Genomic DNA, 15,000 nt, shown 5'->3' with positions numbered 1-15,000 from the left:
CAGTCAGGCGGACCTGGCATCGACCACGTTCGGATGGTGCTTTTTACGTGCCACCAGCACAGAAGCCAGTCAGCGGGCACTGGCCACAGCTATGATATTGGTTTTACTTCACTCCACAGGTCTTCTCAAGCATATCATATCACCCAACGCATCAGGGGTATTCTTAACAGGGCCAAACATTCATAGCCGCAATCTCAATTTAGTTGCTGGGTCTTTTCAATCACAGCATATCTCTAAAGGTCCCAGTCTCCCGTCATTGCTTCACCACCTTATCCCATGTCTTCCTGGGTCTACCTCTTCCACAGGTTCCTTCCACAGTTAGGGAGTGGCACTTCCTCGCACAGCTGTCTGCATTCATATGTAAACACATGACTATACTTGCATAGATGCCTCTCTTACACACCACATTTGATGCTTCTTATACCCAACTTTTCTCTCGGGGCACTTACACTCAGTCATGTATGCACACTGACATTACACATCCAGCGAATCATACTAGCTTCATTTCTTTCAAGCCTATGCATGTCCTCAGGATTCATGGCCCATGTTTCACTGCCATGTAGCATGGCAGTTCGCATACATGCATCATACAGTCTACCTTTCACCCTGAGCGAGAGGTACTTAGTTGCCAGAAGAGGTAGGAGCTCCCTGAACTTTTCCCAGGCTATTCTTACTCTAGTCGCTACACTCTCAGAGCAGCCACCCCCACTACAGACTTGGTCACCTAGGTAGTGGAAGCTATTAACTACTTCTAGTTTCTCCCCGTGGCATGTGATGAAATCCATTTTCTGTATGTCTTCAGTGTTTATTGCCCCAGTGCATCTGCCACACACAAAAATTATTTTCCTAATTAACCTTCCTTTGATATTGCTGCACTTTTCATGTGTCCATAGCTTACACCATGTACATTGTATGGAGTTTCTACCCACGCCTTTTCTACAGATTGAGCAGGGCCATCTGTCTGAAGCAGGTTGTGATTTGACAGCCTTCTTACTTACTAACACTTTGGTTTTTGCTAGGTTAGCCCTAATGCCCTTTGATTCTAGACCTTGCTTCCACACCCTAAACTTCATCTCCAGTTCTGGCAGTGACTCAGCTCTTAGAGCAAGGTCATCAGCATAGATGAGCTCCCAGTGGTAACCTGTCTTGGATTCCTGGAGGACTATGATGAATAAGAAGGGGTTGAGGACTGATCCTTGGTGAACTCCTACTTCTGCTCGGAATTCTTCACTATACTCATTGCCAACCCTCACCTTACTGACAGCATCCCTGTACAGGGCTTGTACAGCTCTTACCAGCCACTCGTCTATCCCTAGTTTCCGCATTGACCACCAGATAAGGGATCGGGGGACCCTGTCAAAGGCTTTCTACAATTCAACAAAAGCCAAGTACAGGGGTTTGTCTTTGGCTAGGTATTTCTCCTGCAGCTGCCTTACCAGAAATATAGCATCAGTGGTGCTTCTGCCTGGCACAAAACCAAACTGCATCTCATCTAGGCTAACTCTCTCCCTAATTAGTTGGGCTATGACTCTTTCTGTAACTTTCATAACCTGGTCCAATAATTTGATACCCCTGTAGTTATTTCTGTCTAAAACATCACCTTTCCCCTTGTAGCAGTTGACTATGGTGCTGCTACACCAGTCATTGGGTATGACTCCTTCATTAACTACCTGAGTTATGATGCGGGGCACAGGAACATAACCCACACCGCCTGATATTTTAAGCATCCCAGCAGTGATTCCTGATGGGCCAGGTGCTTTCCCTGTCTTCATATCCTTAATTGCTTTATCTACCTGGGTACTGTTGATTTGGATAGCTGGTTCCTCAATTGGGTCAACCTTTGGCAGACTCTCCTCCTCCCATTCATTCTCCCATTCAGCAGTCTTTCATAATGGCATCTCCAAACCTCTTTCTTTGCAGAATCATTAAACGTAAGGACACCATCATCCATCTCTCCTATGGCATCATGGTTTTCTCTCACACACTATCTTGCAATCTGAAATACTTCAGGTCTTTGGTCCTCACATCGCTGAACATAGGCAAACTTCTTCCTTTCTGCTACTCCCTTGGCTATATATACCTGTCTCTTAGCTTCTCTTTTGGCTACCTGATACATTTTCCTGCTACCCCCACTCTTCCAGGCATTCCAAACTTGTTTCTTTCATCTAATGGCCCTGTCTACGGTATTGTTCTACCACCATGTTACCCTGGGTCTGGAAGGGACATTGCACCAGCCACAGATTTGGTCTGTGGCACTCAGCAAGCTGTCTCGCAAAGAATTCCCAGCTGCCTTCTATGTCACAAGACTGTAGCTCCTCCTCCCTATCATCAAATTTCTCAGTAAGGGTATCCCTAAATCTCTGACCATGTGTAGGGTTCCTAAGCTTACAAGTCCTTTTCCAGATTGGTCTGCTTTTTGGCATCCTTCTGGCCTCAAGTCTAAAGTCACTAATAACTAGTCTATGTTGTGGGGGTGCATTCTTCACCAGGGAGGGTCTTTGTATTTAAGAGCAACCATGCATCCCACTATCTGGTGAGAATGAAATCGATCTGGCTAGCAGAGTCACCAGATTGATAGGTTATCAGGTGGCTAGCTGGCTTCCTGAAGTTGGTGTTGCAGATCAATAGCTTATTTGCATTGCAGAACTCCAGGAGCCTAGTTCCCTCTTCATTTCTGGTACCAACTCCATGGCCCCCATGTACACCTTGGAAGATACCAGATTGCTGTCCAACATGCCCATTGAAATCTCCAGCCTTAAAGATGAGATCATTGTGACTCATCTTTGAAGTAGCCTGCAGAAGAATATCATAAAAGTGATCCTTCTGTTCATTTGGTAGGCCTGCTTGTGGGGCGTAGGCAGAGATAATTGTAGCTATACTATTCTGCAAGACTAGCCTGAGTTTAAGTACTCTATCGCACACCCTCACTACCTCTATGACCTTATCCACCCATTTCTCTGCAAGAAGTATGCCCACATCCCCTATTCCATCACTATTACCTACCCTCAAGAGTTTATACCTATGTACTTTGCCTGTGAGGACTCTGGCTGAAGCTCCTCCTCATCTTATCTCTTGTACGCAACATACATCAACACGTCTCCATTCAAGCATCTCTACAATCTCGCTAGACCTACCTTTCAATGTGCATACATTTAGAGTGCCATCATTTTACTCTGTTGATATGGGGACTTATATTCCTATTCATTTCTAGCTTAAAGAAGAGCTCCCTTATTCCACAGCAATAATTTTTGTTTACTTTGTTGTTTACCTTTTACTCATTTCTATTCTTCTTCAGTGGTGACTGGTAGATAAGGTAAAATAGAAATGCTTTGTACAAATTACTAATTTACTTATTTATTTGTGTTCACAGGTTTAAAAACAATCGTGGGTGCCTTATTAGAAGCCGTCAGACGGTTAAGAGATGTAATGATACTTACGTGCTTCATGTTGTCCATCTTTGCACTAATTGGTATGCAACTCTACCAAGGAACATTACGTAGCAAGTGTATTAAAAATATTGTGGATAATGAGAATATTACAGATGAAGAGTGGATGGAACATGTTTTAAATAAAGGTAAGAGGAACATAAAATATATACTGCACTTTTTTGTGTGCTCTTTTTCTCCTCTCTACTGGTATATCTGAGAAAATGGATGATCAATTCAATCGGTATGAAACAACCAGTTGATTGGTCCACAGTTCAGATTGTTTCACTAATAATGCATGAGTTTGTGTCCAAGATACCTAACTCTCAATTATTAAATTTACACAAATCTAAATAGGTATATTGAGATATAATTCACTTCTGCAACTTGACAAATAATTCATTGGCTCAATACACCAAGATCAATTCATACTGTGGAAGAAATGACTACTTGCAGTCAGTGTAGTTTTTAGGCATGAGCACATTGGGCAATTTCCCAGGGGCCCCACAGGTCTAGCAGTCCAATTCTGATCTAGTTATGCTTTGCCTTGTCAGTAAATAAATATCATAGGGCCCTGTACATGGTTTGCCCAGAGGCCTACAATGCTGCTAAGACAGCTCTGCTTGCAATATGCCTGTTTATATTTGAGACTGATTCGTCTGTTTTTTTCAGTGCTATCTAAAAGAAGAAAATACACTAGTCTCATGCAACATTGTGATATGATAGGGAAAGTGATTAGTTTCATAGCATATCAAACAGAAACTTAAGTTTAGTGAAAATTAAATGCCTAAACATCTGAGATTACTTGCTGTTAACAAGATAATTTTTCAGATAATTAACTCCATCTTTAAAAGATGAAGCATTTTCAGTATTTGTATCAACAATATTTCTACAATATGTTTCAATTAGATCTCCACTCATCAGGTCTTTTGTTATTGGATATGTACATCGTAGAAAGCTGGATTTGAATCCAGCCTGAAATATTGTAATCTTACTGAAAATATTTGGAAATTTTAAAAACTTACACTATAGCTTAATTGATCAGCATTACAGTTTTACTTTATCTATAAATGTATTAGATTATTGAATTTTATAACAAAATTAATTGTGAAGTACTTATTTAACAAAAGATTTGTTTTAGAGATCTTGTATTGAAACTGAAACACTTGCTTCATGGTAGAGCCATGTAACTATTTAAAATACATTGATACTCTCACTCCCTTTTATTTTGTAATAGTTTTATGTATTATTAATTATCAAATTTTTCATTGTGCATCTATGGCCAAGTGAATGATGCTCTTTTCTATAATACTGTAAAGTGTATGTTCACCAATAGGTAATGAGACAGAAAATAAAAGAATAGAAGAATATAAAAACAAACGAACCTCCTCCATAGCCTATCAGGACCTGACCAACAAATGACTTCTAATACATACTCTAGAATAGAATATCAGTGACCAGGTCATAGGTGTATATAAAAGCTGTGATACTTAATGTATAATACTAAAATGGCATTAAATACCACAAGTATTTAGACAGAAAAAATACTATTGGTCAATGTCTGTGAGTTTATTACTCTTTTCTGTTTCAAAATAGTGCTCATAATATCAAATATCATTTTATATTGAAAACCTTAGCTGTTAATTCATTCTTAGCATGGAATTATAGAATAAAGCAAAAGCAAATATAATGATGTACATATGTTTTAAATGGCTACCACAATTCTATTACAATTCATGGCAAGTAGCAACTCTATTTTGTTAATTTTCTCTCTTTTCATCATAGTTTCAATTATTCTTGTGTAAAAGGATTCAATTTAGTATTAAAAATTACCAAACTATTCATCAGTTATATATTAGTTAAACACACTGTCAATCTGTTTCATTGTTGTCAAGCTGTTTCATTTCTTCTTCTATTGTCAGTTATTTGAACCAGGATATATGTATTATCTTATCTTGAACAGATTACATTTAAGTAACCACATACAAGCTCTTGAACTATGAGATCAAAATTTCATTCACTTAATTATTTAATAAATACTTGTAAATAACAAATAAGATCAGAGTCTGAGGAAACTTGCCAATCACTAATGATCAGAACCCCAACACTCACATTTCCCAACAAAATTTGAAATTATCTAAATCTACAAACTTTAACAATATTGTAAATTTGTTATTACTTTAGAAAATATGCACTACCTTCTTTCTTTTTGTAGATCTGAAATACTTGAAATCTACTCATTAAATGTTTTTATTTGTTTGTTCAGAAAGGAAAATATTGCCTTTAATATGTAGAGAAACATTTCTAGAATAAATGTACTGCAAAAATATACTGTATAAACATTTCGAAAACACAGACATTTGATATATTTATATATTTCTAAAGATGCTTTAATTGGATCCATTGCTTATTTTCCTTCAGTTATTTAATTTTACATTTTTCTATTCAGATAATTGGGGTGAAGATTATTATGGAAACACTCTCGTATGTGGAAATGCTTCAGGCGCAGGGTATGTAATGTTATTCAATTTTCTTTTTTTCTTACTGAAATAACAACAATCTATTTATCTATTGTTTGTTCTTTCACACTTTCTTATGTATGTGTATATGAAAGAAAAAGAGAGAAATAAGGATAACAATCACAGACTACAGTTTCATTTAATTGATCCCTAACCTTTATCATTGGTTATATTTCACCAACAATAGAAAGTCCTATACTCTGGTGGTGGTCATTTTTGTGGTCTTTACAGACAAACTATGTTGCTCAATATACATCATGTTTTCTTTTGACATTTCCATATGACAGTAAAATTATCTCTGATGATGACCTGCCTTTTCAAATCTTTTACATTCAACCATTCTTGTAATTAGATTGGCACATCAAGTGGATCATGCTGAGCTAATTTCTCAGACACATTGTTCTCATTCATTGCCTTACAAATATCTTATATATGCCTCATATAGTTTGCTTTGTGTACACTCACAAAAAAATTTGCTATCTATTTAGGATCTATCTTCAGTTATCCTCTCTTCTTCATAGTCCTTACGACAGCAATCATCAAGACCAGAACTTGGCACCCATGGGAACATTTTTGTTCTGATAACCTAATCTTAATTTCATATTGAAGAAAATGAAATACAAGTTCAAAACTTAAAACGCAGACTCAAGTCAAAAAACCTGAAGGCTAACATTACCAAAATTTAAGTACTAGTTTTGAGCAGGGCTGCACTCAACAACAATAAAGTGATATTATATGGTTGAAAGGAATACCAATAGGTGCTGTGAGATTTCTAATAAAGTGACAAGAAATTTAAACATCTGCAAGCTGGAAGTGGTAATAGAGTTTTGTTATGTAGATTCATACTTAACTGTGATGATGGCAATAGTGATAGCTTAGTGGCTACTGTGAGAGTTTACATGAAATAAGTTCTTATAAAGTATTTGCTTTTACTTGAATCAAAAGATTCCTATCTTCATACAAGACAAATTTATATGAAACAGGTAAGAAATATGATGTACGACAGTAAGGCATGCATAGTGAATACAAAATATTTTAATATAACTGGAAAAATATTAAGTTTTATTCACTCTATATGCCTAGCTTATAAGACTGTCAAATACAAATGAATGAATTAAGCAGCTGATTTAAGTAACATTTGTTGAGTACTACACTGTAGAAAGTATGTAATATGAATAGATGATGTATGATGAGAGAAAAGGTGTCAAGAATTGATGGTAGAAGTAATACATGGTAGCTTTGGGAAACAGATTATTCTAATTTGAGAAAGGTGTCTCTTAGCAGGAAGAGATGCTATATTACAGCTCCATGCAATCTGTGCTTGCACAGAAAATATGGATATAAAAGTGACAGTGATAATATTGATGTATATATATCATATTTTCTAAAATAATTGTTAACAAGTACCTCCTCCATCACATATGAATCCATACAGTTTGGCTTCATTTGAGCGAGACCTACCTGAAATTTTCATAAATCACACTTTACTAGTCACTCTTCTTTGAGAACATTGACTACAGCTGTTTGCTCTAGACATCAGAAAAGATTATGACTTTGTCTGACATGAGAAGCTTCCAGCAAAATTGTTCATTTATGGTTTACATACTTCTTTCATTTCTTGTATTAGAAATCTCCTATATTTGATCACACTACTACATATGCTGGCAAAGCTCTCTTTAACCCACACTCAAATTTTAATACACCTCAGGATTCACTAATGTCTTCCATACTTTCCTTTTTGCATATTAATCATTCAAATTGCTGTAGCTCCTAACCACACAACATACGTTCCTATGCAGATGAAACAATCCACCTTTCCCCCTTTGCTTTCTTAATACAGGTATCATCTACACACCCTAAGTACCAAATTTATACTGTTTCCATGAATAGAGATCATGAACATTCTTTAATGGGGACATTATGCTTAGTATCTTAGCGATCACTTCAACATCTGACATGTGGTATATTGTGCACTTGTTTGGGCAACATCAATTTAATGGAGGGAATGAGCTAATATACAGTGCATACATTTGATCATATAAACAAATCATTTGTGCAGGTTGTTCAACAAAAACTGAACACTGCTATCTTCGATGGAAGATTCCATCATATTAATATATAAAGCATTACCAAAACCACTCAAAGACCAATCTTCCTCTCCAGGAAAATACTTCAACTCCAATCTATAATTATTATCTCTTTATAAAAATAGCTAAAGATATACCTACACTGAGTACTGCTCACATATATGAGATGATGCTACTGCTTCTGAACTAGCTAGTTGCACACTTGTCCACCTAGGCTCATCTGACCCTATAGTTTTTCCTTTTCCCATTGCCCTTATTGTGTCACAACACCAAACTTTGTATGAAACACTTTCTTCGGTTCTTTCCTCCCCAGACTCATAAATCCAATAGGCCATTCCTTACACATCTTTGACCTACATGTTTTTTGAGTTAAACATCAATTGCCTCAATCTCACTAATATGTAAAAGTTTGTAGAGATCATGAGAATTGTTCCCCCTTCACTGTTATTAGATTTTCTTCCCAATTATATCAAAGGTTCGAGTTTTGCACTTAAAATATAAAGTAATATATTAGATACCTCCGAGATTGACCAAAGATTTTTCAAGTTTCAAAGATGAATATAAACACCAAAATATACAGAGAGTGTGTGTATATGTGTGTGCTTATACTGCTTGTAAATTTATATTTGTAAACAAAAAGTTTCAAACTTTTTAGTTTATTGTGGCTTGAAATCTATGACAAATGAATAGAAAATTGGTCATCTGCTAGTAAAAGCAAACTTCTACATTCATCTAACTTCTCAGCCCATTTTCCCTAGGAGAATCATGTGTATAGAGTCCTCAGGCATCTTTGCCATAGGGTCCTTTCAAAAGCGACCATTATTAGATTTTCCTGCTGAATTCCCAAGCTTGACCAACTGAGACTAAGCATATTATCCAACCATCTCATTCTTAGTCTACCTCTTGGTCTCTTGCCAGTTGGCTTGGCTTGAAGAATCCCTCTTGTGATTCTTTCTTTCCTGCAATATCCTAATCATATGTCTGTAGTACTGGAGCTGTAATCTTTCAATTTTCTGAAGTAGTGGCTCAACTTGGAGATCTTCACGATGTGTGCCCTATCAAGTACGGCTACTTCAAAGATCCTTCAGAGGATTCTTATTTCAGCTACTTGTATTCACAACATTCATGACGTAGGTAAGGATAGGTACAAAAACCAAATTGAAAATAGTGAGTTTGGCTTTTTTCACCAACCTCTCCTCTTCTGAGGATTGAATGTTGGAGCTAGCACATTACTGTGCCAGCACCTGGAATTCTAACATTCATTTCAACTACTCTGAGGTAGTGATGTTCTACTAATATGCAGAGGCACTGAGAAGACTTTCACTAGGGGACTAGTTTCTCAGTCTTTGCAATTCTAATTTGGCTGCAAACCTTTTCAGTATATGTTGAAGATAACATTGTCAAGCCAAGTAGCACCAAGTCAGCTACAGATATCAGCCAACTGATCCTATACCCATTAATTATAATACCACTTCTTTCCCAATGACAGTCTTTAATTGATCATCCTCAATGACAGATGGGCGTCCACTACACTCACGATGTTCAAGACTCAGGTCTCCACTGCAAAATTGTTTAAACGATTTTTGAGCTGACCACTCACTGGTCATTTCTTCACCAAACATTTTGTTGATATTGCCAGCAGTTTCAGCTGCTTTATGTCCTTTTTTGAAGTTGAATAGCAAAATTGCCTGAATATCACGCTTTGACAGTTCCATTTCAGATGATTGTAATAATGGTGAAAAAAAATATCAATGTTAATTTATTGATGCATTTTGGCAAGTCTATGTCTATATTATCAGACAATTGCAAAAAATTGTTTAAAAAAATCCAAAACTCTGCAAAAATCTGGGTCAAATTCTTCATCGTTCAAAACATTGCTTACTTTTTACTCAACCTGATATATATGCATCATCATCATCATCGTCGTCGTTTAACGTCCGCTTTCCATGCTAGCATGGGTTGGACGATTTGACTGAGGACTGGTGAAACCGGATGGCAACACCAGGCTCCAATCTAATTTGGCAGAGTTTCTACAGCTGGATGCCCTTCCTAACGCCAACCACTCAGAGAGTGTAGTGGGTGCTTTTACGTGTCACCCGCACGAGGGCCAGTCAGGCAGTACTGGCAACGGCCACACTCAAAATGGTGTCTTTTATGTGCCACCCGCACAAGAGCCAGTCCAGGGGCACTGGCAACGATCTCGCTCGAAAATCCTATGAAGGCCAGTCAGGCGGTACTGGCAACGGTCACGCTCAGAATGGTGCATCTCATGTGCTACCCGCACAAGAGCCAGTCCAGGGGCACTGGCAACGATCTCACTTGGCTTGCTGGGTCTTCTCACGCACAGCACATTTCCAAAGGTTTCGGTCAGTAGTCATTGCCTCGGTGAGGCCCAATGTTCGAAGGTCTTGCCTCACCACCTCAGCCCAGGTCTTCCTGGGCCTACCTCTTCCACGGGTTCCCTCAACTGTTAGGGTGTGGCACTTTTTCACGCAGCTATCCTCATCCATTCTCACCACATGTCCATACCAGCGCAATCGTCTCTCTTGCACACCACAACTGATGCTTCTAATGTTCAGCTTTTCTCTCAAGATACTTACACTCTGACGGGTATGCACACTGACATTACACATCCAACGGAGCATACTGGCTTCATTCCTTGTGAGCTTACGCATGTCCTCAGCAGTCACAGCCCATATATATATATATAGGCAGATTTATATTACCAGTCTGATAAATATAGAATTCTTTTTCATTTTAGGTACTTTTAAGTATGTAAAAAAAATTATAATTTCAGATTTATTTGGTTATAAAAAAAAAGCATTTTTGGTAAACTTTTGTAATTTCTACATAAGAAAATAATTATTTGCCAAATTAATTTTATTTTTTATTAATATATGTTTTTTGTTATCTTTCAGACAATGTGCTGAAAATTTCACATGTTTACAAGAAATAGGAGATAATCCAAATTTCGGATATACAAGTTTTGACAACTTTGCCTGGGCTATGTTATGTGCCTTTCGATTGATGACTCAAGATTATTGGGAAAATTTATACCAGCTTGTAAGATAGTATTTGTTATTTAATTAAGTACTAGATTTTTCTCTATATTGTTATTTAGCAGAATCATTAGTGTGTCAGCTAAAATGCCTTGTACTGTTTAGTTACAGCTCTTTTACTTTCTAAATTCAAATCCTGCCAAGGTTGACTTTACTTTCATTTTTCCAGAACCAATAAATTAATTGATTAACCATTTGTGATCTTGTATCTATGTTAGGAATCATTACTATTATTACTCAAATACTGGGGTCAGTTTAGATGACTAACTTCTCCTCCCCAATACACATAAAATTTGTTGGTCTCATAGTTCTGTCAACAACAGTTATCACTGTTATTATTATTATTATTATTATTATTATTATTATTATTGAGTGAGAGAGCAGTGCATGCCATCAAAGTGATACTGGGGTAAAATGTACAAAGTCGAGTATACCCATCATGACTACCCGTCTTATAAGGGTACACCAGGCACATGCATCACAACCATGTGTGCATGACATGGTGATCTCATATCAAGATAAACAATGCATGTGGGGCCCAGTTAGAATTTTCTTCAGGTTGAGTAGCCCATCCTGCTCAAAAGACCCCTGGATAAGGGTTGTTTAAGGATGTTGAAAGAAACACCTATGTTACCAGAGGTGAATTATCCAAACCCCAAAGAATTCCTCTCAACACATGGCTATGATGCTCCCCCACTACTTCTGCTTGTGATCAGAGATGCACATATCGTCAGCCACTAAGCAACATGCTCAACTGGTTAAGGTCAAACAATTGACAAGCAAATCTGTGGTATTGAGCAGAATATTTGCTGTAGCCCATCTTTTATACCAAGACAAAACAATGTACATGATAATACTTCCAATCAGTTAAGATCAGAAGCCATGAGAGCCACTGCCTGGTACTACATCAAGGCAAATTGTTTATATTTCAACTAGATAAATATGTCTTTTTGTCTCTATCAGTCTGATAATGTACTGTCAAATTTACTAAAAATATGGAGAGTCAGCTGAGGTAGCATATGTTGAACCAATTTGGTCTTTAATGTAGAAAATTAATGTGTATGATGTCAACTTCAAAATCTTGTGAGCTTATGGTGTCATACTTACAATAAGTCTTGAAAGACACTGATTGTAAAATCTTTTTTGTTGCTTCTGAATATTGGTAACAGGAAGTATATCAGGACTTAAAACTCTGGGGTTTTTTTGTTTGTTTGTTTTTTCAAAAAATCCTTTTGAATGAGACAGGCAATTCAATGGAAAATTTATATTTATTTAGTCAGTTGGAAAAGGAAGTACACAAAAAATAAAATATATTTAATATTTTAATGAAAATATATTTGTACTTATCTTTCATATATGTATATGAATATAAGGATAATGACTTGTAAGTAAATGTTACTCCTGATAGTTTTAGTGCAGCAGTGGGGAAGCTTTTTTAAGGTTAAAAGGCCACATTGAAGTTAACTGCCATTTACCAAAGCTTCATTAAAAAAAATATTGATACTACTAAATTCTCATTTTATAAAATGTAATTTCTCATATAAACTCTAACAAAGTGTAAAAAAAAAAAAGGCAGAGTTTTGGAATAAGCATCATTGTAACTTTTTTCTGAAAAGTTCTTCAGATCCCTGTTTTAAACACAATTGTAATTACTTTAAAGAAGTAATTATAGGTGTAGATAAAGAAATATAAATGTTTCTAAAATGTTCAAGTAATTGAAAAGATATATATTCTAGTATAATGATTTTCCCTACAACATACTTCTTTCATAAGGCCACATTTGTCTCTAAGGTTACAGGTTTCCCACCTATTGTTTAATATACCAAGTTTAAATACTTCATATAATTTTGTGCTTTACATAAGGTTTTGTAAAGTTTGTTTTTAGGCGTAGAAGAAAATCTATGCTGTTGGATTCTGTTCTGCCTCCATCAAATTCTTTGTGCCATGTTGGTACTCACTTATTTACCAAACTTATTTTACTCAACTGCAGATGATAAAGAATTATAAAACTTACGTAGATTTTTAGAATTTCCTATCCAAATTACAAATGTTTGCATTTAAAGAAAAAACTGTTTTTTTTTTTGATAGGTTATACGAGCTGAAGGTCCCATTCATGCATTATTCTTTATTTTGGTCATCTTTCTGGGATCTTTCTATCTGGTTAATTTAATATTAGCCATTGTTGCTATGTCTTATGACGAGCAACAGAAACAAGACCAAGCAGATGCTGAAGAAGAGGAAGCCGAACGGAAGGTTAGTAATTATTTTCAGGCAATTTTAAGCCCTTTCCCAACTAGCTTATTGTTTTTTAACACCTTTAATTTCACTACTGTCTCAAGATATCAGTTATAATTAAAACAATTTGGTCAACTTGAAATATTTGATAAAAAAATTTTATCAATTTTTAACCAGATGAGTACTGCCTTTGTTTTCACTGTCCCTGAATGCTTAGTAACATATTAAAAATTAGTTTTAACATTTCATCAATAGTCCTGAATGTTTAATGTTCCCCTAAAAACTAGTGTTAACATTTATCAATATTTCTTAATGTTTGTTGGTATCTTTTAAAGCTAGTTTTAGTGTTTTGTAATTAACTATGAATGTTTAGTGATTTCTTCCAATATAGTTAAGTTTCAATTAAACTATTATTATCATTATTATTATCATTAATTTTATTTTTATTATTATTATTATTATTATTATTATTATTATTATTATTATTATTATTATTATTATTATTTTTATTTTTATTATTATTATTATGATTTATCTAAACAGTTTTAAACAGTCTGATTAACCTAAAAGTTATTTCTTATCTTTTTTAAACCATCAAATATTTTCAAAGATTAACATTCATCAAATATTTCTTTAAACCTTTTTCAGAGCTGTACTTAAGTTATATAAAACTAAATTATTGATGATGTCTCCTGAGACATGTTTCAATATTTAATAGTTTTAAAGTATCTGAAACTTCTTCAATACCTCAAAAAGAAAAAGTAAAAATAACATTTGTTGAGCACCCAACAAAAAGAGGATATTACAAATACGAAAATATGCACAATTTTTTTTTACAATTTACAGTTTATAAATGTTTTTTATCTTTTAACTATCCATTAAAAGTTTTGTTTTTGTTTAAATTATTCAAGTTGTGTGTATTTTGGATTGAAAATAACAATAAAAAATTATTGTTGCTTAAAAAACAATGAGAAAACAATTTGGGCATAAGATCAGATATATGGTTTTATACTCAAATTGGTGTACTTTAATGATTAATAATGAAATGCTTAAAATTTATAAGGAATTTTAATGTAATAAATGTATGAAATTTTATTTTCCATTCTGTTATTGACTAGATTCCTGATTCTTCAATTAACCATATTTAATTCAAAGACATGTTTTCTGTTCTATTCTTCTTTATTGTTTGACTTGTTTATTTGTATTCTTGAATTTATGCAATATAACAAAAATGGTGCACCAACTATAGATGAGTAAACAGAAATATGATATCATTAAAAATCAATTTTGAAATTATATAAGCATAGTCAAGTGACCTACAAGAGTTTCTGGAAATGTATCAGAATTTCTGGTTTACTTTTATGTATGAACTATTGATTTTGTTTACATTTTGGAATTATTTTTAAGAAGCTTTAATTTATTTATATGCATATAATCTTTTTAATTTCTTAGTGAATTTCTGTGATATATTTTCAAAATTTAGTTAATCTAATTAGTCATCTTATTTCAAGGAGTCATTATAGTTGAATAGATGTAGCATTGGCATCTTAATTAAAAACAAATTCGTATCTTAACACTGAAGCTAGGTATTCCCTGAGTAAGCCATTAAAATCTTACCTCTTAACCTGGCCACTATGAAATTGAAAATGCTCAATTGTTGACCAAATTCACTAGC

The 15,000-nt window shown here is 35.0% G+C and overlaps 1 protein-coding gene across 8 annotated transcripts in view; it reads left to right on the top strand.

Annotated features, from left to right (window-relative positions):
* LOC106869495 (sodium channel protein para) overlaps positions 1–15,000 on the top strand; it is a 382,200-nt gene that overhangs the window by 250,201 nt on the left and 116,999 nt on the right. For all 8 annotated transcript variants that reach the window (XM_052971777.2, XM_052971776.2, XM_052971775.2 and 5 more), the window contains 4 exons: positions 3,371–3,574; positions 5,875–5,935; positions 10,950–11,094; positions 13,179–13,343. In XM_052971777.2, the coding sequence (XP_052827737.1) occupies positions 3,371–3,574; positions 5,875–5,935; positions 10,950–11,094; positions 13,179–13,343 (575 nt within the window). The remainder of the gene's footprint in view (positions 1–3,370; positions 3,575–5,874; positions 5,936–10,949; positions 11,095–13,178; positions 13,344–15,000) is intronic.

This window comes from Octopus bimaculoides, chromosome 11 (assembly GCF_046866305.1).
Source record: "Octopus bimaculoides isolate indiv1 chromosome 11, ASM4686630v1, whole genome shotgun sequence".
Lineage (NCBI taxonomy): Eukaryota > Metazoa > Mollusca > Cephalopoda > Octopoda > Octopodidae > Octopus > Octopus bimaculoides.
This window is presented reverse-complemented; position numbering and strand designations above follow the sequence as displayed.